The sequence below is a fragment of the Castor canadensis genome, chromosome 5, assembly GCF_047511655.1.
Source record: "Castor canadensis chromosome 5, mCasCan1.hap1v2, whole genome shotgun sequence".
Classification (NCBI taxonomy): domain Eukaryota; kingdom Metazoa; phylum Chordata; class Mammalia; order Rodentia; family Castoridae; genus Castor; species Castor canadensis.
Window position 1 is genome coordinate 170,717,428 of NC_133390.1, and position 22,928 is coordinate 170,740,355.

At 52.8% G+C, this 22,928-nt stretch overlaps 1 protein-coding gene across 4 annotated transcripts in view; it reads right to left on the bottom strand.

Annotated features, from left to right (window-relative positions):
* Ptgis (prostaglandin I2 synthase) overlaps positions 1-21,542 on the bottom strand; it is a 36,819-nt gene extending 15,277 nt beyond the window's left edge. Inside the window, exons 1-6 of one of the 4 annotated variants that reach the window (XM_074074959.1) lie at positions 21,403-21,515; positions 20,353-20,466; positions 12,678-12,801; positions 10,956-11,134; positions 9,755-9,898; positions 4,823-4,974 (exon numbers count right to left, since the gene is read on the bottom strand). In XM_074074959.1, coding sequence (XP_073931060.1) covers positions 4,823-4,974; positions 9,755-9,898; positions 10,956-11,134; positions 12,678-12,707 — 505 coding nt within the window. In that variant the 5' untranslated portion in view covers positions 12,708-12,801; positions 20,353-20,466; positions 21,403-21,515. Of the gene's footprint in view, positions 1-4,822; positions 4,975-9,754; positions 9,899-10,955; positions 11,135-12,677; positions 12,802-17,249; positions 17,568-20,352; positions 20,467-21,402 lie in introns of those variants that run through there. The other 3 variants (XM_020169927.2, XM_020169926.2, XM_074074958.1) reach the window with 3 other exon arrangements.
* Positions 21,543-22,928: the final 1,386 nt, after the last annotated feature.

The window sequence follows — 22,928 nt, forward strand, 5'->3', positions numbered from 1 at the left end:
TAAGGTCAGCTGTGTCCCAAGGACACCAGCTTGCAAGTTGACATTAAATAAACAACCCATGTTTATGCTCTAGAAAAACCAAAGAAGAGTGAAAACAAAGAGATTTCTTGGGTACAAAGCTGGACCCAAGAGCAGCCTGTCAGGGGAACAAAGCCAGGCGCTGAGGATCCTGGCACAAAGATGTCACTTACATGTGCTCTGTAGGCTCCAAGGCAATGCATACATGACAGCATAGACAGCATTTGATCATATCCTAGACGCACTGCATTCTTTGTGTCCCCTGGGGACAGTGGGAGTCACCTTGGGTGGCTGCAACTCTCTGGCTGAGAGTTTTGAACACAAACCTGTGTGTCAGGAGGCCCTAGCCTCCTGGTTCTAACCTGGCTGCAGTTTCCAGGGAGTTGAAGAGTGGAAAGTGTAGGTTAAACTTACTTTCTGAAAAGCAGCTGTCCTGTTGAAATTGTTCTACAAAGATGGAGAGGGGGGATTAAAACTAAAGTAGCTGAGGCGAGGCTCAAGAAGTAGAGCACCTGCCTAGCAAGCTCAAGGCCTTGAGTTCAAATCCCAGCACCCGCTAAAAACAAAACAAGCAAGCAAACAAAAATTGGGTTCGCTACATTTTCAACTAACAGGATTGGCATGTTTTTCTTCCATCTCTTGACCCTGGCTCAGGTGACATACCTTCTGGATTTAATGCACTGAGCTCACGTGCTCATCTGAAGTGGATTATTTTCCTGGGCTTCCCAACTTGTCAGGCTTCTAGTGTCCCTGGGCCCTCCTAACTCTCTGATGCCCAGGCCCCACCATAGGCTGGTGCTGTTGCAATCATCAAGGTAGGGCCTGGGCATCCTGGGATTTAAACAGGTGACTGTGTGGCACCCAGGCCATGACACCACCCGACTGGTGCCAGTTGTGGATGCTCATGGGTGTCACCTGACAGGAGAGTCATAAAGAGACAAAGGAAATCAGCATAGCTAGAGCTATGGAAACACCTGGCATTCTTTGATGTCTGGCCAAACAAGTGCAATCTCACATAGTGCTGTCAACACAGCTTTTATGACAACTAGAAAGCATCATGGGACCATCACCGCTGTCCCAGTGTCTGGAACAGAAGAGGCAGGTGGCTGGGGGGTGGAGACACTGATGCCCTGTGCTGTGTGGGCTTAACTGAGGCCCTGCCCACCTCTGGGCCTCGGTGTCCCCATCCATAAAATGAGGACCCAGACTCTGCTTTCCCAAGTTTTTCCTTGCAAACACTTCTAGGTCTTGGAGATTGAGGGACAGGATCTGAAGTGACCACCAGTGGAGAATGTCTTCAAAGTCTGAGTTTTGTCTTTTAAATGCATTAAAGTTTGCCTCCAACCGTGATTCTTTGATTTAAAATGCCTCTCCCCTCCCCCAAAACAATATTCAAATAAAACAGCCTCTCTGAAGAATCCAGTAAAAGGTTCCAGAAAGAATTACTTTGCTTAGCTTGGGCCTCTAGTTCACTGTCCCCTCCCCCAGCTCCCTACTTTATGAAAAGCAGGAGCCTCAATGGTGTAGCAGCTCCCAAGTGGCCGATTTTCTTTTAACATGCATTCATATTTGAAAGCGGTAGATTAGCACATGCACACAGTGAAAAATAAGAACAATGAAAAAGAAACTGAGTTCAAACGGCATATTGTAAAAAGTCATTTTCTCTCCACCCCATCTCAGTTTTCCCAAAGGCAAAATTCTAGGCACATCCACATTTAAAAACTAGACAGAGGATGGCCACCCCAGCCACCATTCCACACACACAGGGCCCTCCCTTTCGCCCTTGGCCGGCACACAGCGTTTGTCACAGCTGCACAGTTTGCATTAGAAGACGCATAATTTATTAATTTGTCCCGACTGGTGGACATTTACGGTGTTTCTACCCTTGCTATCACAAGCAATGTGACAGAGAACATCGTGCCTCTGCAGCCATGTGCGAGTATTTCTGTAGGATCGTGTCCTAGAAGTGGGAGTTCAAGAGCAAAGGACGTGCCCTTGACGTTTTGGTAGGTTCTGCCCAATGCGTCTTCCAGAGAGGCAGCCCAGTTGCCCGCACAGCACAATCAAGGTCTGAAGCTGCTTTACCCTCCAGTCTCTGGCTCTAAGAGACTGTCCCTCCAACACTGTCACCTGCTGTCCACAGTAGGAAGTGCAGTCTTCTTACACTCAGTGCAGGGTTGCCCCAGAATGATGGAGGGGCCCCTGCCTCCTCCCAGCTTCCTGGAGGAAGCACAATTCCTGGAGAAGCAGCTGGTGCTGGGATTCGGCATGGGTTTACCACACAAGAGCTGGCAATCAGACAAAGTTTCCATGTTGCTGGCTGAGCTGGATACCAGCTGTGTCTATGACAGGTGATGTCACCTCTCAGTGTCGTATCTGCAAAGTATCAGTACCGGCCTTCCAGCCATGATGGCAGGAATCTATTAGATCACGAATTGTCTGTGAAAAGATGATAGGAGACAGCCCCCAGAGAGGAACTGCAAAGGGCTAGGGAGACACGGTGACCAGGAAATGAGCAGAAAGCCAGGTGAACTTTCTGCCCGTCAGGTTGGCAAGGATTTAAAGGCTGATACCTTCATGGTGACAAGGTTGCAACAGAACAAATGAAAACAGTAATTCAGCCTCTGCCCCCCACATTGCAAGCACGTGGGAAGATGGAAAACATCCGCCGGGGGTGGCAGTCTCCTTTCCTTGCTCCAGGGTTTTGGAAGTAACGCGACAGCAGCTAATAAAAGTTTTATACCTGTGATGCCAGCATGTTGGAGGCTAAGGCAGGAAAAGAGTTCAGGCCAGTCTGAGGTACACAGTGAGATATGTCTCAAAAAGGAAACGAGTGCAGCTCAGTGGTAGAGCGCTTGCCTGGCATGCACAAGGCCCTGGGTCCAATCCCCAACACTGCAAAAAAAATTTCTTTAACATGTATGGCCTTTGACCTGGCAAACCTACTTGCGGGAAACTGTCAGAGAGACGCAAAACCACGAGATGGTAGGACAGATACAAGGACAATGGAATACTGTGATAGCAAAGAAAAAGAAAATGAAAATCTCTGTCAGATGGAGCTGACTAGAAAAACATCTGTGCTTTTATGTTAATTCCCTATCTTTCTATGTAGCTGGATTCTTTTTTTGCTTGAATTGGTTTTATCATTGATTTTCTAGGGGTTTCTAGGTACAGTACCGGATCATTTGCTAATAGGGGCCGCAGTGTTTGAACACTAGTGTGACGGTGCCTTGCCAAATGATACGCAGCACAAAGTGCCCAGCAAGCAGTGTCATTCGTGACTGCAGCCAGTGCTGACACTGCCCTGTAGGACAGTCCCTCTGTCCTTCCTGTTCCGCTCAGGAGGTCTCCAGCTGCAGGACGTGGAGCCAGCACACCATCCCAAACTGTCAGAGCCTCAGTCTGTCTCCCCTCCCCTTTATTGTGCCTCTAGCAAGGCGACTGGGACAGGAAGAAGTCATCTGCTCCAGTTACCAGCAGGGAGAGAGCAGAGCAGAGGTTCGGGCCAGGCTTCTGCTGCAGGGGACACAGTGTTTCCAGAACTTCTCCTGGCCCTTGTCAAACACGGCTTGCTGGATCTCCCTGGGGCATGTGAATTTGAATGGACCCGAGGAGGGGGCTCTGCTCGGGGACCTGGGCTACTAACTAGCACCCCAGAGGGATATTCTCATCAAGGAAGTCTGAGACATGCAGGCCCAGGGGACAATGCAGCCCAGTGGTCCCCAAGGACCCTATGAATTGAAGGAACCAGGAAGAAGCTCTTTGTCAACACCAAGTGCCTTCTGTAGCCACAAAAACAAGTGAGGCAGTTTTTTCCAAACTGATGTGGGAACGTTCCTCACACGGTGTTCCATGAAAGAGCAAAGTATCAGAACAATTCTTCCAGCATGACACATGTACTTTGTAAAAGCACAGGCTTGTAGCTAACAAAAGCAAGGCCACGTCAGCGTCAAAAGACACACACAACAATGTTCATGAACATTGTGACATGTAACACTCCCCAAGTGGAAGCTCCCAAATGTCTATCACCCAGAAAAAGGGTGAAATACTTTTTTTACTCTGGTGAAATACTATTCGGCAATGAAAAATAACAAACTGTTAATACAACTTGGATGAACTGCATAGACATTAAGTGGAGTGAAAGAAGCCAGACACAAAAAAAGGACGCCTTGTGTAACTGTGCTTACTGGCAGATCAAGAACAGGAAAACTAATTGGGGGTGAAAGAAACCAGATCTGTGGCTCCTTTGGGGGGTGAATAGTGGCTGGGAAGGGGCATGAAATCTTTAGCTCTGCCCTCAGCTTCATGGGTCAGACTATGTGCTTTCCTGTGAGTAAATTATACCTCCATAAAAAAAAGAATTGAAAACAGAAAGCAATAAAATTGTGTGTGTGTGTGTGTGTGTGTGTGTGTGTGTGTGTGTGTGTGTGTGTGTGTGTGTCTGTTTAGAGAAAGCTCTGCCAGGATGTGCTCCAAACTAGAAACAGTGCTGAACTCTGTAGAGGGTCGTGGTGGGCTGGGGATGGGGAGAAAGTGGAGAACTCTCTTACCATTCCTTCTAAATTATCTTGGATTGAATTTTTCATTAAGTATGACGTACTTGTAAAAAAAAAAATTTTAAAGCAATTTAAAACAAGAGAGAGCACACACACAAGAATCCTAGGCCCCAGATGTGCTCTGCATCCTCCCCACAAGGGAATCCTCTGTCTCCAGGGACACAGAGTGTCCCTCCTTGGTGGTTCCAGGGGAAAGACTCTCTGGTCTTTCTCTCTGCCCCACCACCCTTGGGACCCCAGGTGCTCACCTGCTGACAGGGAGCCTCGGGCCAGTTTAGGGAGCAGCAGTTCGAGGTGGCGGAAGGTGTGGAAGACGTCAGCTGAGTGGACACGGTCTTGAGCCTGGCTGTCCTGGGTGTGTGGCATGACCTCCACTCCGTATAGAGTCAGGTAGCCGGCCCTGGGGAGGACAGCAACAGGTCAGGGGTCCCCTGTGGACACTCATGGCCAACCCTCCATGGCAACCTAGAAGTTTCTCCTCACTCATTCACAGGAGCAGGCTGGGGATGGCTCCTATGAGAATCCCTGTTCCAGGGAGGCAGACAACAGGCAAGAGGAAAAGGTTCAATCAGTTGGATGCCGCCAGTGCTCAGAAGGGCACACAAACACGTGGAGAGGGCTGGGGAGGAGGGTGCCCACTGAAACTGATGAATGGAAGGAACCCTGGGGAGTGCAGAGGAGGGGGTCAGGGCAGAACAACAGGGGGTGCAAGCATCCTGCAACAGGAAGGAGGGAAGGAGCTGCCATGTTGGACAGCAGTGAGGCCACCCATGAGGCTGAAGCAGAGTGGGAGAGGAGGACAGACCAAGTGAGGAGACCTGAGTCCCTAGAGAGGGTCAGGACAGGCTTCCTGGGGGAGGTGGGGTCTGCACCTGCAGGCTCAGCAAGGAGAGGGAGGGGAAGGCGTTAGGACAGGGGGGTGCAGCCTCTGCAAAGGCCAGAGCAGAGCAGGCAGGAGGGGCTGTGAATGTGAGAAGCCCAGACATGAGCTGAGGGGCTCTGGGAGGTCAGAGCAGAACAGGGCCTTGCCAGGAGTGGAAAGGATGAGACGCAGGAGCTAGTATGTGCCCTCAAGTGCATATGTGCACATGGGTGTGAGCCTCTCAGAGGAAGTGCTACACCCAGCCACTTTCTAACTCCGGATCCTGCTCCAGCCCCAGGCTGCTGGCTTCTTGCTGTCTCCTGAGAGGAAAATCACAGGCTTTCACTTTGTTCCACCAGAGAGTAGCCAAAGCTTGGACAGGAAGATGTCTCTGAAGTCCCAGCCCTCCCCAGCCATGGATTTTCCAGCTGAGGTCAGGGGAGAAGCAGGAGCGAGGGAGGGTGGGGGCCAAGAGAGGCCTGTATAGTCCCCATCTGCCTCTCACCCACACAGGGCAGGCACACAGTAGGCCTGCAGGAAATGTTTAGTGGATGGATAGATGGGTGGTTGAAGGGTGGGTGGATGGGTAGATGGATGATGGATGTGTGGATGGATGGATGGATGGATGGGTGGATGGATGGGTGGATGGATGGGTGGGTGAATGGATGGGTGGGTGGATGGGTGGGTGGGTGGATGGATGGGTGGGTGGATGGATGGGTGGGTGGATGGGTGGGTGAATGGATGGGTGGGTGGATGGGTGGGTGGGTGGATGGATGGGTGGGTGGATGGATGGGTGGGTGGATGGATGGACGGTGGATAGATGGTGGATGGATGGGTGGGTGAGGGGATGGATGGGTGGGTGGGTGGGTGGGTGGATGGATGGGTGGGTGGATGGATGGGTGGATGGATGGATGGGTGGATGGGTGGGTGGGTGGATGGATGGGTGGGTGGATGGATGGGTGGGTGGATGGATGGATGGACGGTGGATAGATGGTGGATGGATGGGTGGGTGAGGGGATGGATGGATGGGTGGGTGGGTGGGTGGATGGATGGGTGGATGGATGGATGGGTGGATGGGTGGATGGGTGGATGGGTGGATGGGTGGATGGGTGGGTGGGTGGATGGATGGGTGGGTGGATGGATGGGTGGGTGGATGGATGGGTGGGTGGATGGATGGATGGACGGTGGATAGATGGTGGATGGATGGGTGGGTGAGGGGATGGATGGATGGGTGGGTGGGTGGGTGGATGGATGGGTGGATGGATGGATGGGTGGATGGGTGGATGGGTGGATGGGTGGATGGGTGGATGGGTGGGTGGGTGGATGGATGGGTGGGTGGATGGATGGATGGACGGTGGATAGATGGTGGATGGATGGGTGGGTGAGGGGATGGATGGGTGGGTGGGGGGATGGATGGATAATTGAAAAGGTAGGCAGATAGAACTTAATCCTGAGGACTCTGATCACAAGAGAAACCTGTAGGTCATCATAATGTGACCCAAGTCTTCGTCCCCTTCCCACTCATCTCTCTCTTAGCCAGCTTTGGTGTCCACACCCCTGGAGACAGAGGACTCACACCTGCCCCTCCCACTGCTAGGAGGAAGCCCTTCCCAGAGCAAAGCTGGAAGTCTCCCCGAGAGCCTCTGCCTCAGCTGGAAGGTTCTCTCCCTTTCCTTCCACCCCTGGCCACCCTGGGCCCCTCTTCTCCTGACTGAGGTCTTCAGGCTCCTCCTGGCCTTTGTTAGAAAGGTGTAGTCTACTATCTGGAGGCACCAACAAGTGGGTTTTGTTGGGTCCATAAAGTTTTCCCCAAAATAAACTGCACCCCCATTCAGACATTTGAGGAACCTCACACAGAGTCTGGGGTTCCCACTCACTCCACCTTGGGAAATGTATCTGTCACCCTGGGCCACAGTCCCTCTGGTCACCTTGGCAAGAGCAGCAGCATCGCTGCCCCTTCTAGACAGCCCAATGCTGTCCGGGCCACCAGGAACCTCAGGCCCTGGGTCTTAGCGACACCACAGCTAAACAGCAGTCATCATTTTCTGCCCACTGGAGCCGTTATTTTTCCTAAAGCAAAGAACTATGTCCCTGTACTTATGCTTCCACCAAAGCAGGCAATGAAAAATATCCCAAAAAATTAACTGAGGAGACACTGAGACTGCACACGTGGAAGCTAAGGCCTGTCTGTGTCAACACCCGGCTGCGGACAGACAGTAATCACACACATCCCCTAGGTGGCGCTAGGCGCCATATAGAAAAGCAAAGCTGGCCAGAGCCCGGTGAGGGGAAAACCACAGGTTAATGTCAGGTGGCACCTGAGTTGAGATGTGACTGCTGACATGGGGGCGGACTCCCAGGTAAGGGACTGGAAACTGCAAAGCCCCAAAGGGGAGTGAGTGTGCCTGGCCTGAGCAAGGGGCTGTGAGGAGGTTGGTGTGATGGGAGGTGGCCAGGGTCACAGGAGGACAGAGTGGAACTTTGGATGTGACTCTGGGTGAGGGAGGGCCAACACAGGACAGGGTGGAAGTTTGAGTGGCAGTACCTCACAGTTTGGGCCATGTGGACCTGGACCTCCATGTCTGTGGCCCTAGGTCCAGTTTACCCATTTCCTTCCTTTCCAGTGCAAGGGCCGTAGATGGTCATGAAGTCCCCATGCAGCATCAAGCTGGGAGGAAGGTGCACAGCCCAGGCCTCAGGCCCTAAGACTCAGATGTGGATTAACACCAGACTCCTGCCCTGAGTTTGCCATCCTTGGGCCAAAACCACATCAGCTTCCACCTCCCGCTGACCCCACTGCTTCCTTGATGACTTCATGGCCCATGCAGGGACACATGGTGGCAGGAGCCAGAAGACCTGGGAGCCATCCTGCTGACAACCTGCCAGGCAGTTCCAGCTGCCCTCTCCAGGCCTCAGTCTCCATCTTAGTGACAGGTGGACAGAACCAGCATTGCCCCGGCCAATTACAGCCAGGCTACATCTGCAACTCTGAGCAAAACAAGAAGGAATGCCACTTGCATGCAGAAGGCTGGGGCTGAGCACAGGAGCCAGCCCCTCCAACCCCCAAACGGGACTCTGGGCAAATGACTTAGGTTCTCCCAGTCTCAGCCTTCCCGTCTGTCAAATGCGCTGTGTCAAACACCACCTCATGGAGCTGCTGTGAACTTTAGGTAACACAGAGTCTTCACGGGTGCATGGTCACACATTACTGGCACACCTGTATGTCTTAAACATGGGGCTCTAATCTTCTGGGGGGTTTGCAATGTCCTGTTTTAATGGTGCCACTAACAGGCAAGGAGTTGTTCTTATGGCGGCTCCTCCCTTGCCAGCTTCACTCAGGCTCCCCCATCAGCCACCGCCTGATAAAATCTGTCAGGCTCTGTCAGTGGGTCTGGCAGCAACAGCTCCAGAAGTCACCCATATTCCCGCCCTGTCCCTGGTCCAGGTCTGCTGCCTCTCACCGGGGTCTCCTGATTCCCCTCACTCCACAGTCTGCCCCATCCAACAGCCAAAGGGAACTTTAAAACTCGTAAGTGGGATCACGGCACACCCTCATGTGAGCCCCAACTGGCACCCCATCTCCTGACAGCAAATCCCAAAGGCTTCCGCAGCCTTGAGGCTCTGTGAGACCTGGTTCCGGAGACTCCTCTGACCTTGTCCCCTCCCTGCCCCTTGGCCTATCTGCTCCAGTCACACTGGCCAAGCTTCTTCACCCCTGGGCCTCTGTATTTGCCATTTCCTCTGCCAGGGTCTTGGCAGGGCGGGCGCCCGACAGCTAAGTCTGAGCTCCGAGGCTGCCATCTCAGTGAGCCTCGCCATTGGCCCGGCTAAAAGTGCCCCCAGGTACCAGGTCCCCCTCTGTGGATCCAGCTCATCACTGTCTGACAAGGGCTTTGTCTACTTTGTTACCTGCTGTATCCCCAGGGCCTGGTGCAGCTGACGGAAGGCACGGTTTTTACAAGTTCCAGTCGCAGGTCAAGGCCCTGGGTGGGGCTCCCAAATATCTTATTTTTTTTGGCCTGTGAAATCTCAGAGTCTGGAAGCCCTAGGACAAGGTGGTTTCTGAAGTCCTGCTGGGTTTCTCCCTCTCTGGATGACCACAGGGCCTTTTTTCAGCCAGTGTCTGCTTTGCAGCTGAGGCTGGGTCAGGTGAACTTGGGGTCCCAGATATACAATGTTCTGCATTCTTTGCTTTGAGCCACTCTTAACTGTGCCCCCCATACTCAGAGTGTTCATGGTTCCCTTGGCCACTGCCTGTGGGTGACACAGGTCCAAAGTGCCAGGCCCAGCCAGGAGAAGGAGGGGGTCATGAGCTCACCTGAGCAGGCAGCTATAGGAGAAATCAAGGAGGCCCGTCTCACGCCAGCCACGGCCCGCTTCCGTGGGGTCGCCCAGCAGGATGGTGCAGAGGTTGGTGTACATTGCTTCTGTGAGTGCCTGCAGGTCTCTGTGGAGGAGCGTCCTGAGGGCAGCAACAAACGTGAGAGTTCAGTCCCAAGGGGAAATGTGCACCCCAGGCACATTTACCCAAACACTGGGGGCCCAGAGCTCGGGTTCCCCACTGGAAATGGGCCTGTGAAGACCAGTTTAAACAAGGTGACATTATTATTACCATCAAAGATGGCAGCCACAGTAACTACCAGTCATGGGGCTAATCATGAAATCTCATTCCATATACCCACTGCACAGATGGAGACTCGGGGACAGAGGACAGTGACTGGCCCAGGTCCCACAGCTGGTGAGTGCTACAGCTGGCGTCGAAACCTGGTCAGCACCACCACACAGTCCGAGTTCTTGACCAGGACAGTCCATCCCTGCTCAGGCCACACAGATTTGGACAAGACAGAAGAAACCAGGAAGCCAACTCTTTCTCCATGAACTGCAAGTTAGGGACACCCGTTTGGACGGTTAAGGGTCCCCAACCTAGGACTGCTAACACATGACCCCAGGTGAATGTGACATGAGGAAAGGGGGATCTGGACTGATAACCTGGTCTTATCTGAGGACCCATGAGTCAGAGGAGAGGCCCAGTCTGGGGGAGCATGTGGCTGAAGCAAGAAGCTGCTCTGCTCTGGACTGAGCCTCCGAGATGCAGGGTCTACACTAAGCCAAGACCAAGGATGGGATCGTAGCCAAGAAACAGGGAGCTTTGGCTAAGTCTAAGTCTATGACCTCTGGGCTCCTCTGTGGGGAGATAGGGCACAAAGGCAGCAAGTGACCTTAAGGTCCACAGGGCTGTGTACAGCCTGCATTCAACAGTGACACCTTGTGGTAGCAACAAGAACAGGAGGAGTGGCTGTGCCAGGTGCTCTGACTATGGTTTGTGAATTCTATTTTTTTTTTTTTTTTGGCAGTGCCACTCAAGCCACTCCACCAGCCCCTAGCTTTTGTTTTCCCAAAATCCAACTGTGTCTACTGGACACCTGCTGTGGGCCAAGCACAATTGCCCTGGACTTGGGCTACCAGTAGAAGCAGGCACCTGCCCTGCCCACCCACAGGTCCCATCTCCGGCCACTCACGGCTTCATCTTGGCCTTCTCGTCACTGGGGTTGTAATGTGGAAGCTGCACGTCGAAGATCCTCTCCATGAGGAAGACGGCATAGGCGTGGAAGTCCAGCCTGGTGCGTGGCTCCCACACCACCATGTCGTAGGAGTGAGGGTCCAGCAGGACAGTGACATACCTGCCCCCCACCAGTATCTGTGGGAGAAGCATCCCATGAACAACAGCAGGTCCCGGGGGCTGGGTGTCCCACGTGCCAGGCAGGCACCACCCTACGAGACACTTGACAGACAATCTTCACCACTGCCTGTGAGGTAAGGGACGGTCGCTCACCCCACCTGCAGCTGCAAAAGTGAGGCTTGGAGAAGGTATAAGGTGTCCAAGGCCTCACCACCAAGAAGCAGCAGAACCAGGACTGGAATTCAGTGCTTTTTAAAATCAAGGGCCATGGTCTGGTGGAATGGCTCAAGTGGTAAAGTGCCTGCCTACCAAGTGTAAGGCCTTGAGTTCAAACCCCAGCACTGCCAAAAAAAATAAATAAATAAAAAATCAAATCAAATCAAATCAAGGGCCATGGTCTCCACCACCTGACCTGCATGGCTATCATGGCTGCTGCCACATCCTCAGCAGCGAGGAGAGGGTCTGTCCACTGAGGGCAGCAGGCAGGTGTCAGGTGTGGCATGGATGGATGGGTGCCTGGATGGATGGATGGATGGTAGGTGGGTAGGTGGGTAGATGGATGGATGGATGGATGGATGGATGGGTGGATAGATGGATGGAAGGACAAATGGATGGATGGATAGAAGAAAGGGAGGAAGGAAAAACAGGTGGGTAAATGCTAGTGTAGAATGTTTGATGGGTGAACAGTTGAAAGGGCAGATCAATGAACCCGTGTCAGATGGAAAGACAGGTGAGTGAGCATTAGAGGTTGGTGAGAAATAGATATATGGGTGAACGTCGGGTGCAGGGATGAACAGCATGCTAGGCAGACATCGGGCACACAGCCTGAAGGGTGAATGCTCGATGGATGGAAGTTGGAAGGATTTGTGGACGTTGGATGGATGGGTGCTGGTTACCTGAGTGCAGGTTGGAGAAAAGGAGGGATGGAGACAGAAACAGATGTCCACTGAGTAGACAGCCATCAGCTACTGAATGGGTACACAGCTGAGTGCTGTGTGTAGTGACTGACAGGTAGAACAATGGGTGGATAAATGGAAGAATGGAGGTTAGTGGAAACTGAATCTGGGGATGAAAGTTGAATGGATGTCGGGTACATCCCGAGTGGAAGAAGGCTGAGTACATTTGGTAGACAAGTAGAGGCATAGATAGACAGATGTTGGGTGAGTGGTTGGACAGGTGGATGAATGAGTGGGCAGGCGGAGGTACGAATAAATTTTGGGTAGATTTGAGGATGGAAGGCTCCTGGAAAGATGTTGGGTGGAAAGGCACACGAGGGGACATTAGATGGGCAGATGGACGTCACACAGGTGGCAGTTGAGGGATGGACAAGCTGGATGATGCAGTATTGGATAGATATTGACAGACCACACAGCTTCCTGTTGAAGAGGCTGAATTTTGAGGGGATGGATGTCAGAGAAGTGCTGAATGTGTGATCAGACAGACAGACAGACAGACAGGAATATGGCTGCCCTGGGTGGATGGATGACCGATGCTGAAAGAACTGGTGTGTCCCTGGGATGTGGTCAGCAACCCAACTCCTTCCCTTCCAAGCACAACTTACAGTAAAGATGTCACCGTGCTTCTCCTTCATCCTCGTGAGGAAGCCTGCAGCATCTCGTCCAAACTCCAAGGCATGGCCCAACCAGGGGATGCTGCCCCTGTCCAGGGGAGGCTCACCGGGTTGCCTGAAGAAGTCACAGCATTTAGTATCATTTGATAAAGAAGGGGACACAGTGCAAGCATGGGGCAGTCAACGGAGAGGTCAGGGCAGGCCCCACTGAGGAGACATTTACAGAGACCTGGAGGTGGTGAGAGAGGGAGGCATGTGAGTATCTAAGAGAAGAGCGTTCCAGGAAGAGAAGACAGCAAGTGCAAAGGGCTTGGGGTTGATCATTTGTGTTCAAAGAACAGTAAAGAGGCCAGTGTGGCTGGACTAACAAGAGAGAGGAAAAGCAGTTGAGGGCAGAAAGAAAAAGCAGTTGAGTTGTGCAGGCAGCTCCAAAGGGGCTGGTCATCTCCCTGCAGGTAAGAGCCTTCCAGCACCCAAAGGTAGACAGACACAAAGTTCTCTGAGCCAGCCTGGACCCAGGTTTTGGTCATCTCACACTTCCGTTCTGCCCATAGGGACAGAAAGAGCAGTCAAGCAGAAAGTGGCAGAGGCACTGGCTTCATCACTAGCCCAACTGCACTCGCCAGCTCTGAACCTGAGGTCCATCAGTGGCAAGAGGCCAGGCCACAGCCCCATGGCAAGGAAAGCAGGAGGCCCCTGGGAGCTGTGTGGGACCTTTGCTGAGAGCAGGCAAGGAACCTTGGTCCTCTACCTGCAAGCCAGGATCCCCTGGGAGCTTCTGGGGAAAGGGCAGCTGACTGCCACCTTGACCCTCTAACGAGGAGCCCCACCCCAGCTAGAGGAACCTGTGCCCCCACAACTGTGAACTATGACCGGTTGCTGTTTGAGCTGCTAAGTGGATGACAGCTTGTTACACAGCAGTAAATAACTACTACATCTGACTCACTGACCCTGGGCAAGTCCTGCCTCATCCTCACTGCCCCAGGGGAGGAACTGGGAGTTAACGAAGATGCAGTCAGGGGCCATAACAAACTTCACAATACTGCTCACAGGGGATCCCAGTTAGGACCCCGGTCTTACTCTTATAATTATCAGAGCCACAGAAATCAGAAAGCGTGCGGATGCCCATCTTCTGAATGACTGAGTGGATGACTGAGACAGCAAGTGAACCACCACTGTCGCATCTCTCCTTCTCAATATGGGTTTGTTCCCTTGCTCACCAGACAGTAACTATGACTCAGACATGGTTCTGAGTCCTCAAGGGACAGCAGGCAACAGGGAAGTGGGGCCCCTGACCCCACGGGCTTACATGCTACTGAGGGAAGACAGAAGGGCAAGTACACCAGATGGGGAGAAGTGCAACAAAGAAAATAGCTGAGACACTGCTCAACCACAGGAAGACAAATAACTCATTTAAAAATGAGACTGGAGGTGTGGCTCAAGTGGTAGAGCACCTGCTTTGTCAGTACAAAGCCCTGAGTTCAAATCCCAGTCAGACAAAAACAAAACCTACTAGAAAAATTGAATGAAGGCTGAGCTGGGGGTGTGGCTCTAGTGGTAGAGGGCCTGCCAAGCAAGTGCAAGGCTCTGAGTTCAAACTCCAGTACCGCCAATTAGAAGGGCACAAAATGAAGGAGCAGGCTAGGGGCGTGGCTCAGGACTGGGGCGTCTGCTCAGCCCTGGATTCCCCAATACCGCACACATATCAGAGCGCACGGGAGCCATGGGACAGGTAAGACACCCAAAACCAGATGGCATCTGCTGCCCTCAATGCAGAGAAACTAAAGCAGATACCTTACAGCAACTGAGGCCAATAGGAGAAGGGGACCAGGAACTAGAGAAAAGGTTAGGGACAGAAAGAGCAGTCAAGCAGAAAGTGGCAGAGGCACTGGCTTCATCACTAGCCCAACTGCACTCGCCAGCTCTGAACCTGAGGTCCATCAGTGGCAAGAGGCCAGCCACAGCCCCATGGCAAGGAAAGCAGGAGGCCCCTGGGAGCTGTGTGGGACCTTTGCTGAGAGCAGGCAAGGAATCTTGGTCCTCTACCTGCAAGCCAGGATCCCCCTGGGAGCTTCTGGGGAAAGGGCAGCTGACTGCCACCTTGACCCTCTAACAAGGAGCCCCACCCCAGCTAGAGGAACCTGTGCCCCCACAACTGTGAACTATGACCGGTTGCTGAAGAATTAACCTAGAAGGTAACACCCATGCACAGGAAATTAATGTGAGTCAATGCCCTGTATAGCTATCCTTATCTCAACCAGCAAAAACTCTTGTTCCTTCCTATTATGGCTTATATTCTCTCTACAACAAAATTAGAGATAAGGGCAAAAGAGTTTCTGCTGGGTGTTGAGGGGGTGGGGGAGAGAAGGAGGGGGTGGGGGAAGAGGGAGGGGCGGGGGGGTAAAGGAGGGGGTGGGGGCAAGGGGGAGAAATGACCCAAACATTGTATGCACATATGAATAAAATAAAAATTTAACAAAAAATACCAGTGCACAAAGATTTTTAAAAAGGAAGGTAAGTGTCCTAAAGGACGTGGAGAAATGGAAACCCTTGTTGGAATGTCACAGGGTGTAGCTGCTTCAAAAACCAGTCTGGCATATGGAGTTACTACATGACCCAGAAATGTACCCCCAAAACTGAAGACATGTGTTCTGGCAAAACTTGTTCACATAGTGGGACACTTCCACTGATTGATGATGAAATAAACCAAATGTGTTATATCCATGCATGAAACATTATTCAGCCATGAAAAGGAAGTCGTCATTTATGCTACCACATGGAAGAATCTTAAAAACATGGAGCTAGGTGAAAGAAGCCAGAGACTGTATGATTCCTCTTGCGTGGAATGTCCGCCATGGGGAACTCCACAGAGACAGGAAGTAGATTGGTGGTTGCCAGGGGCTAGGGAGCGGGTGGAGAGTAACTGCTAGTGGGTACAGGGTTTCTTTTGGGATGATGGAATATTCTGGATTTAGACAGTGGTGATGGTTGTTTAGCCCTGTGAATATGCTAAAAACCACTGGATCGTACACTTTAAAAGGGTGGAATTTTATGGGATATGAAAGAAGGGCTGTCAGAGCGGCTCAAGCAGTAGATCTCCTGCCTAGCAAGCATGAAGCCCTAAGTTCAAACCCCAGTACCACTAAGAAGAAGAAGAAGAAGGAGAAAGGATGACTGAGACAGTGGGGAGATGACAGAAGTGGTCAAGGGAGGCCTCCCAAGGAGGGGTTGTGTAAGCAAAGACCCAAAGGATGAGAGGTGGGCTCTCTGGAAGGACAGGAGGAGACCCTACAGGCAGCAGGGACGGCAAGTACAAAGGCCCTGGGGTGGGGCGAGGGAGTCAAGATGTTGGAGATGGCCTTGAGGGCCAAGAGGGCGGGAAGACCAAGGCGAGAGTCTGGCTTCTACGCCAGAAGCAATGGGGATCCAGTGGGGGTTTGAAGCAGGAGTCAGGAAGTGACATGATTATCTTTCAAAGGAGACTCCTGTGACCACTGGGAGAACGAGCTTGGCCTCTGGATCCCCGGCTTCCAGAGCAGGGGCTCCCATTCACCCCCAGGTGCTTCTCTCTGCCTTTTCTTCCTCCTCCCTCCACCTGCCTCCTGCTTCTCTGTCTGACTGTCCCCAGCATCACCCAAAGGCTGGAATAGCAGGTGGTCAGGGGAGAGTGGGCAGGTTTGAAGGCCAGGGGGAGAAGGGAGGAGATCCAGAGAGGAAGGGGGCACGAGAAATGCCCGCTCAGCCCCTCGCCCTCCCCCAGCCCTTCCTCTCCCACCCCAGTGAAGACTCACAGAGCTGGAGGCCATGTTCCCAGAGGCTGCCAGGACCCTTCCTTTCCCTGTCTCTTTGGAGCCCCTGGGCAAAGGCGGCTCCTCTGAAGGCCCCACGAGTCATGCTGGTGGAGCAGGCACTGAAACAGCCTGCTGGGCGGTGCTGGCCGGCCCGAATCGGGGAGCCAGAACCTGGAGCCGCCTGTGGATCTGAGCCCATACTTTGGGCCACACTTCTTGGAGTGTCACCACTATAGACCACATCTGGCTACAATAAGAATGAAGGGGCTGCAGAGCACCTGGGAGGTGGCAGCACCCAGAAGCAGGACCAGGAAGACTCCAGATGACATTTATTGAGCGCCAACTACACACCAGGCACTGCTTGGCATGGCCTAATGTCTCCTTGTTTGGTAATAACAGTCAACTTGCAAAGCCCAGTGTGGGAAGCACCAAGCCAAGCACTTCGCCCAGGAACTCAGACTCCTCCCCCAACCCTGGGAGGAAACAGCTACTGCCAGGCCCATTTTACAGAGGAGGAAACTCTGACACAGTGGGGCCAGAGGGCCCACCATGGAAAAGGTGGGTTTCCAGCCAGGCAAGTTAGCTACAGAGCCCAGGCTCTTGACGCTACCTGGCTCCAGGTCACCCCAAACACACAGCTACACCCCCATGTGCTGATGGAGAACCTGAGACACAGAGATATCAGTCACCATCACATGCATGGCCTGAGACTGTCCCACCCTTTCCCAGGGACATCGTGGGACAGGAGGGGCTTCCTGTCTCTGTGCCTTACCCCGCCCGCTGTTGCTCTTGGGGTTGGGATGGCAGGTGTTGTTTCTGGCAGCTGTCCTCTTCCCAGAAAAGCCAAGAAGGCACAGACAAAAGCAGGAAGCGGGGAGCCCAGGCGCCCGACCCCTGATGTGGCTGGCAGCTTCTCAGTCCCAGACCCTGAGCCAACCCCAGCCCAGGCCACATTCCAGGGTGACTCAGCCTGTGGGCAGCGGGGGCGAAGGAGGCTCTATTTCAGGCCTGCGGTCTCAGGCCTTGCCCACGGCCACTCTCACTGTTTAAGGCACTGCCAGGCCCAAGGGTGGGCCTGAGACCCTCCCATCCCCCTCTCCCATCCACATCGACTGCTCATCCCAGCTCAGATACCAAACGCCCCTTGCTTCAACCTGGAACCTTAGTTTTTGTAGGATGGGGTTCTCTGGATGCCACCTGCCCTGTAGCTCGCGCTCCCTGAACTTTTTCGAATCAGGGGTGGGAGTCTAGGGTGGCCTGCTGCCCAACTCTGGGCCCCTTAATGGATGACAGCTTCATTGGAGAGCCAATGCATGAGTGCAGGGTCTTGGTGCTCGCGCTAGCCTAGCACACAGTAGGTGCTTAAAGAATGTACCTAAATTGTGTACATTAAAGCATGTGCACGGTCGGTGCTCAGCGTCAGGTCTGCCTCCCAAAGCTAAGAGAGCGAAAGCGGGCTAAGTGCTGCACGTAGTCCACACTCTGGATCACCCAATGTGGAGCTGCCGGTCAGTCGTGTGACACTGGGGGCTGCCACCCTCTCAGCACAAGGTCTCTGTCTCTAGGAGGGTTTGATGGAGAACGCAGGGTGCTGGCTCCTGCTCAGCTGGATTGGGGCCACCCAAACTTCTGTTCAGCTTGCTTAGCCTGCTCTTCCCCAGGGCTCATCCAAGGTTTCTCTCTGCCCTGGGTGGGACTCGCCCTTGTGCTCCTCCTCACCTCTGCCCACACCATTCCAGAGAAAGAGCACACAGCCTTTTTGTTTTTTGTTTTCTTGCTTTTGAAATAGGCAGAGTTGGACAGTTATCGCCAGGAGCAAAAACAGCAGAGAGTGGAGAGTGATAACCAGACAGCTGTGGGCTGGAGAAGCCAGGGAGTGGTGGGGACTGTGGCAAGGGTCAGAGAGGTCTCCACTGCCCATCCTCCTCTTTTCACCCAGTGTTCTCCTCTGACACTGTGTGGCACAAACCAGACCCATCTGGAACCAATCCCGCCGCTGGCTCACATCTGGTTACGGCATGTTGGAATGAGGCAGGTGTATTTACGCCTAGAAATCCTGCATCCCGGGGCACAGGACTCCTGACCTGATAGACATTTGATTTTCATTCTGAAGTATTCAGGGAGAAGTATCATGGCATACTGACGTGTAATTTTTTAAACAATGTTAGTGAATTTCAAGTCAAGATTCAGGTACATGAGGGCTTTTTATTCTTTTTCTGCACTGTTAAAATTTTTCATAATTAAGAAGTTAAAAAAAATTTTTTTTAATGCTGGAGGCAGAGACACAGGTGTTGGCCAGCTAGGGTAGTATTTTGTACTGAAACACCATGAATTGGGGGATGACTGCATATGGAATATGCTAGTTATTTTTTTGCTGTGGTTTTTGAGGTGGGGTCTTATTAGGTAGCACAGGTTAGACTGGAATTGGCTGTGTAGTCCAGGCTGGCCTCAAACCCTTAGTCCTCCTGTCTCTGCCTCCCAAGTACTGGGATTACAGGCTGATGTGGAATGTACTGTGTGCTCTGTACGAGTTTGGCAAAGTCACTTAAATATACAAAGTCACCCCTGTATGGCAGGGGTGATGAAAATGACCTCAGGCTTGGTCAGGAGAAAGGAATGAGGCAAGGGAGGTGGAACCTTGCTTCTTTCCACCCAAATTTTGAGTCATTGTCTACACAGCATCGACGTCATCCACTTCTTTTCCAACACTTGAGTGTCTGTCCTTCTGAGCATCTTGTAGCTGCTTCTACCTGCATCCCTGGTTGTCTTAGGTCATGCAGCTCTAAGGTGCCACATGTTCAGATCACCGATGTAATGTGAGTGCAGAGTGAGGATTCGTTTTTTTCCTGGGAATTAAGAATCCTTGCAGCCAGGAGTTTTAACCAAGGCAGCTCTGGAGCAAGCTGCTTGGCCTATCTAAGCCTCTGGCTCCTTCTCTAACATAGATGTAGCCAGAGTGCCCCCCCAGGCAAGTTGGGAGGAAAAATGTGAGTGGGACCTAAACTGGGATCCCCAGAGTGTCTCCCAGGGCCCACATTCTAGTCCCCCAGCTGCCAGTGGCTCCCATTCTCATACTTCTCCCCAGTGGCCCCTTGCTGAGCTGCCCAGGTGCCCACAGGTGTGAAAATCAGAGGCTCACTGCCAAGGTCAACAAGCTTTCCAGAAACCTAGTTAGCAAGAATTAGCCCTAGTAAGTCTCAAGAGCGTTGCCTGGAACCTAGCAGTTCCATTACCATTACCATCCCCCTTTTAAAAACTGGGAAACTGAGGCAGGGAACAGTGGCCCCACATGTCCACTTCCATATGTCAGGAATGCCAAGCACCCAGAAACCCTACTCCCAGAATCCTCGAGCTTTCTGGCTGTCTCCACCTGCCCTGGGGAAAAGTGCAGGAAAACACAGCACGTGATCTGAAACATCAAAAGCCCCAGAAACAACTGAAAAGTCCATCAACAACAACGAAATGCTGCATGAGGTAGCACACGCCTGTAGTCCCAGCTACTCTGGAGGCAGACAGGAGGATCATGTGTTCAAGTCTAGTCCAGGTAAAGACAGCAAGAACCTATCTCAAAAACAAAATGCAAAACCAAAAAGGGCTGGGGTCATGGTTCAAGTGTACATGTGTGAGGTCTCAGGTTCAATCCCTAGTTCCGAAAACAAATAATAGCAGCAATAAAAAAAAAACAAACCTACATTTATTCAAATTATGGAACACTGTAAAGATCAAGTGATTAGAGCAGATGTCAAATCTATTGCCCGGAATGAGAAAAGCAAATACGCTGTCTGAAAACACCTTTCTATTTCTTCATAGGGAAACTTATCTTCTATCTTTCCTTTTTTTCAGACAACTGGTTGAGTACATAGTTTAAATTTCACCTGGAGTAAGATGTCTGGCAATTGAAGAAAAATACAGTGAGCTGATCGTTCGAAAATTCAACAAATGTATTGTTCAAATTGTCAAGTTCCCACCGTTTCTGGAATTTTCAGTTGCTGTAATATAAACAAACACACATGCAGCCCTGTGTTCTTACCAGCTCCTGCCTTGTGTGTGAGAGCAAATTGTTAAAACATCTGGGGAGGTGGAGGAGCTCAGTTCCTGGACCTGAGCGGGGAGACTGATGAAATCCCACTAAGCTCTGAGTTTAGCTAATAGTAATGGACGGTCTGGTTCATGTGTGACAATGTCCCAAGATAATGAAAGATGTTACCGTAGTAACAACCGAGTAAGAAGAGTCCGGGAACTCTTTGTACCATCTTTGCAACTTTCCTGTAAATCTCAAACTAGTCTGACATTTTTTTTAAAGTGGGTTTTTTTTGTTGTTGTTGTTGTTTTAAATCTGGAAAGTTCCACCCAAACTGAGCAGCAGGAGAGACCCAGGGGGGTTAGGACTAGAACCATGGCAGAGAGGCTTGGCTCTTACCTACAAGATAAAGACTTAAGTCAAATCTTTTCTGCTATTCCCTGTGCACTTGAAATTAATTTTTGAAATACTTTATAAAAAAGACCTCCCCCTAGGTCCCCGCTTTGAAGTGCGAGTTTCCTTTCTTCTCCTAAACCACTGATTCTTCTGGAGCAGAAAACCTTGGGGCGCAAAAGGCCGAGGCAAGTGGCTCCTGACCGCGACGTGGGACCTCAGGGAGGGGACCCCTTTACGGGCCTCAGTTTCTCCCTGGCAGATGTGGATAATGCACTGCGGACAGCCCCGCCAGGACCTAGGGTCCCTCAGGAGGTGGCCCAGAAGGTGACGCACACCCCGCACCCCGACCCCTACCTGCCCGACCCCATTGTCCCCACCCTCGCCAAAGCCAGCTTGGCCCCACGGGACCCTCCCCTGTCCCCACCGTGAGCGCCCCTTCCCCTGTGGAGCCCTCGAGACCTCCGGGCGCGGGGACCCCCGGTCGCGGGTGTCGCCTGCGGGGACTCACCGTGCGCGCCGGCGGGTCAGCAGCAGCAGCAGCAGCAGCGCGACCAGGAGACCGAGGAGCGCGGCCCAGGACATGGTGGCGGCGGCGGGGACAGCGGTGGCGCGGGCTCCGGGTCGCACCCCAGGTAGTGCACCCGGGTCCCCGCCCCGCGCCCCGCCCCGCGCCCCGCCCCGCGCCGCGCCCCGCCCAGGCCTCGCGGAGACCCTTCCCCGCCACCGGCCGGCAGAGGTGACAACGCGGGATGGAGGGGACAGCCGGGCGGGAGAGGGGGAAAGAGGAGCGGATGGAAATGGGGAAGCGATTTAGGGAAGGAGAGGAGAGGGAATTTGGGGTGATGGGGCAGGGAAGGAGGTTGGGGTGGGAGGAACAGTCTGGAAGGAGGGGACTGGGGAGCTCCCCCGCCACACTCCACCTAAACACACTCCCCCAGCCCAGCCCCAATCCGGGGGCGCAGGAGGACCGAAGTGTCCAGTCCCGCTGGCCAGATCGCACAGTGAGTGACTTCAGTAAGAGCAGCGGGGGACGACAGCCACTCAGGACTGGCCCAGACAGAGCCCTCAGTCCTGAGGTGGGAATGGGACAGACAGTAGTGTGAAGACCCCCCCACCACCTCGCGCACCCCATCTCTGAGTGCATTAGCCTCAGGATACAGGCATAGAGGCTTTACCTGACACTTGGGTACCTGCCAGGGCTCTGCAAAGGACCACCCCCCTCCCCATGCTGCAGGAAACCTGGGCCCCCAGCTGGCCACCTTCCCCACTGACACTCTGGGGAGCCTGAGGCACGAGGCTTGACCTCTGAGTCCTTCCTTCAGGGAGACAGGGTGTTGTGAGGAGCGGATGAGCTCAGCCAGGCGGGCTTCAGAAAACAGTGGACTGAGCACAGAGCTGGGTCCCTGGGGTCTCACTGTATCTTCCCAGGGTGCCCTGCAGGGGCTGCTACCCCTCCCCCACCTCCTGGCTTTCAGCCTTTTCTCCAGTCTAGTCTCCCCAGTCTACCAGAGCCTTACTCAGAACCTGTCACCTAACCTGCTCAGAACCTGCATGGCTCCTCCTCACTCAGGGTCTAGCTACCATGGTCCTTACAAAGCCTCCAAGTATCACCCCCCCACCCCCCCATTACCCCCAGCCCCCCCAAGCTCTTGTGAGGACCAATAGGCCAGGTTCCCCTACCCAATCCAGCCCCGGATTAAAGACACTAGCAATGGTGAGGGCAGAGAGAGGAGATTTAGTCAGGTGGGAAGAACAGATAAGGGGGTTTGATGACCCCAAGTCTGTCTTTGGGGTGCAGACATGAGTTTTAGGTTTAATTAGAGGAAGAATCGAAGGCAGGGAACCAGGGGACTGCATACTGCAATAGCCCTGGTCAGAGTGTGGTCTGGCTGGCTGTTATTTCACTTCTAGTTCTGCAAGGCAGCCAGAAGAAATTCTTATTACTTGGGGGACAATCTAGTTCCCTGAGATGACTGCTCCTGCTCAAACGATCTCGTCATTGGGTGGTCTGTTCTGTCTCCTGGAATCCACGGT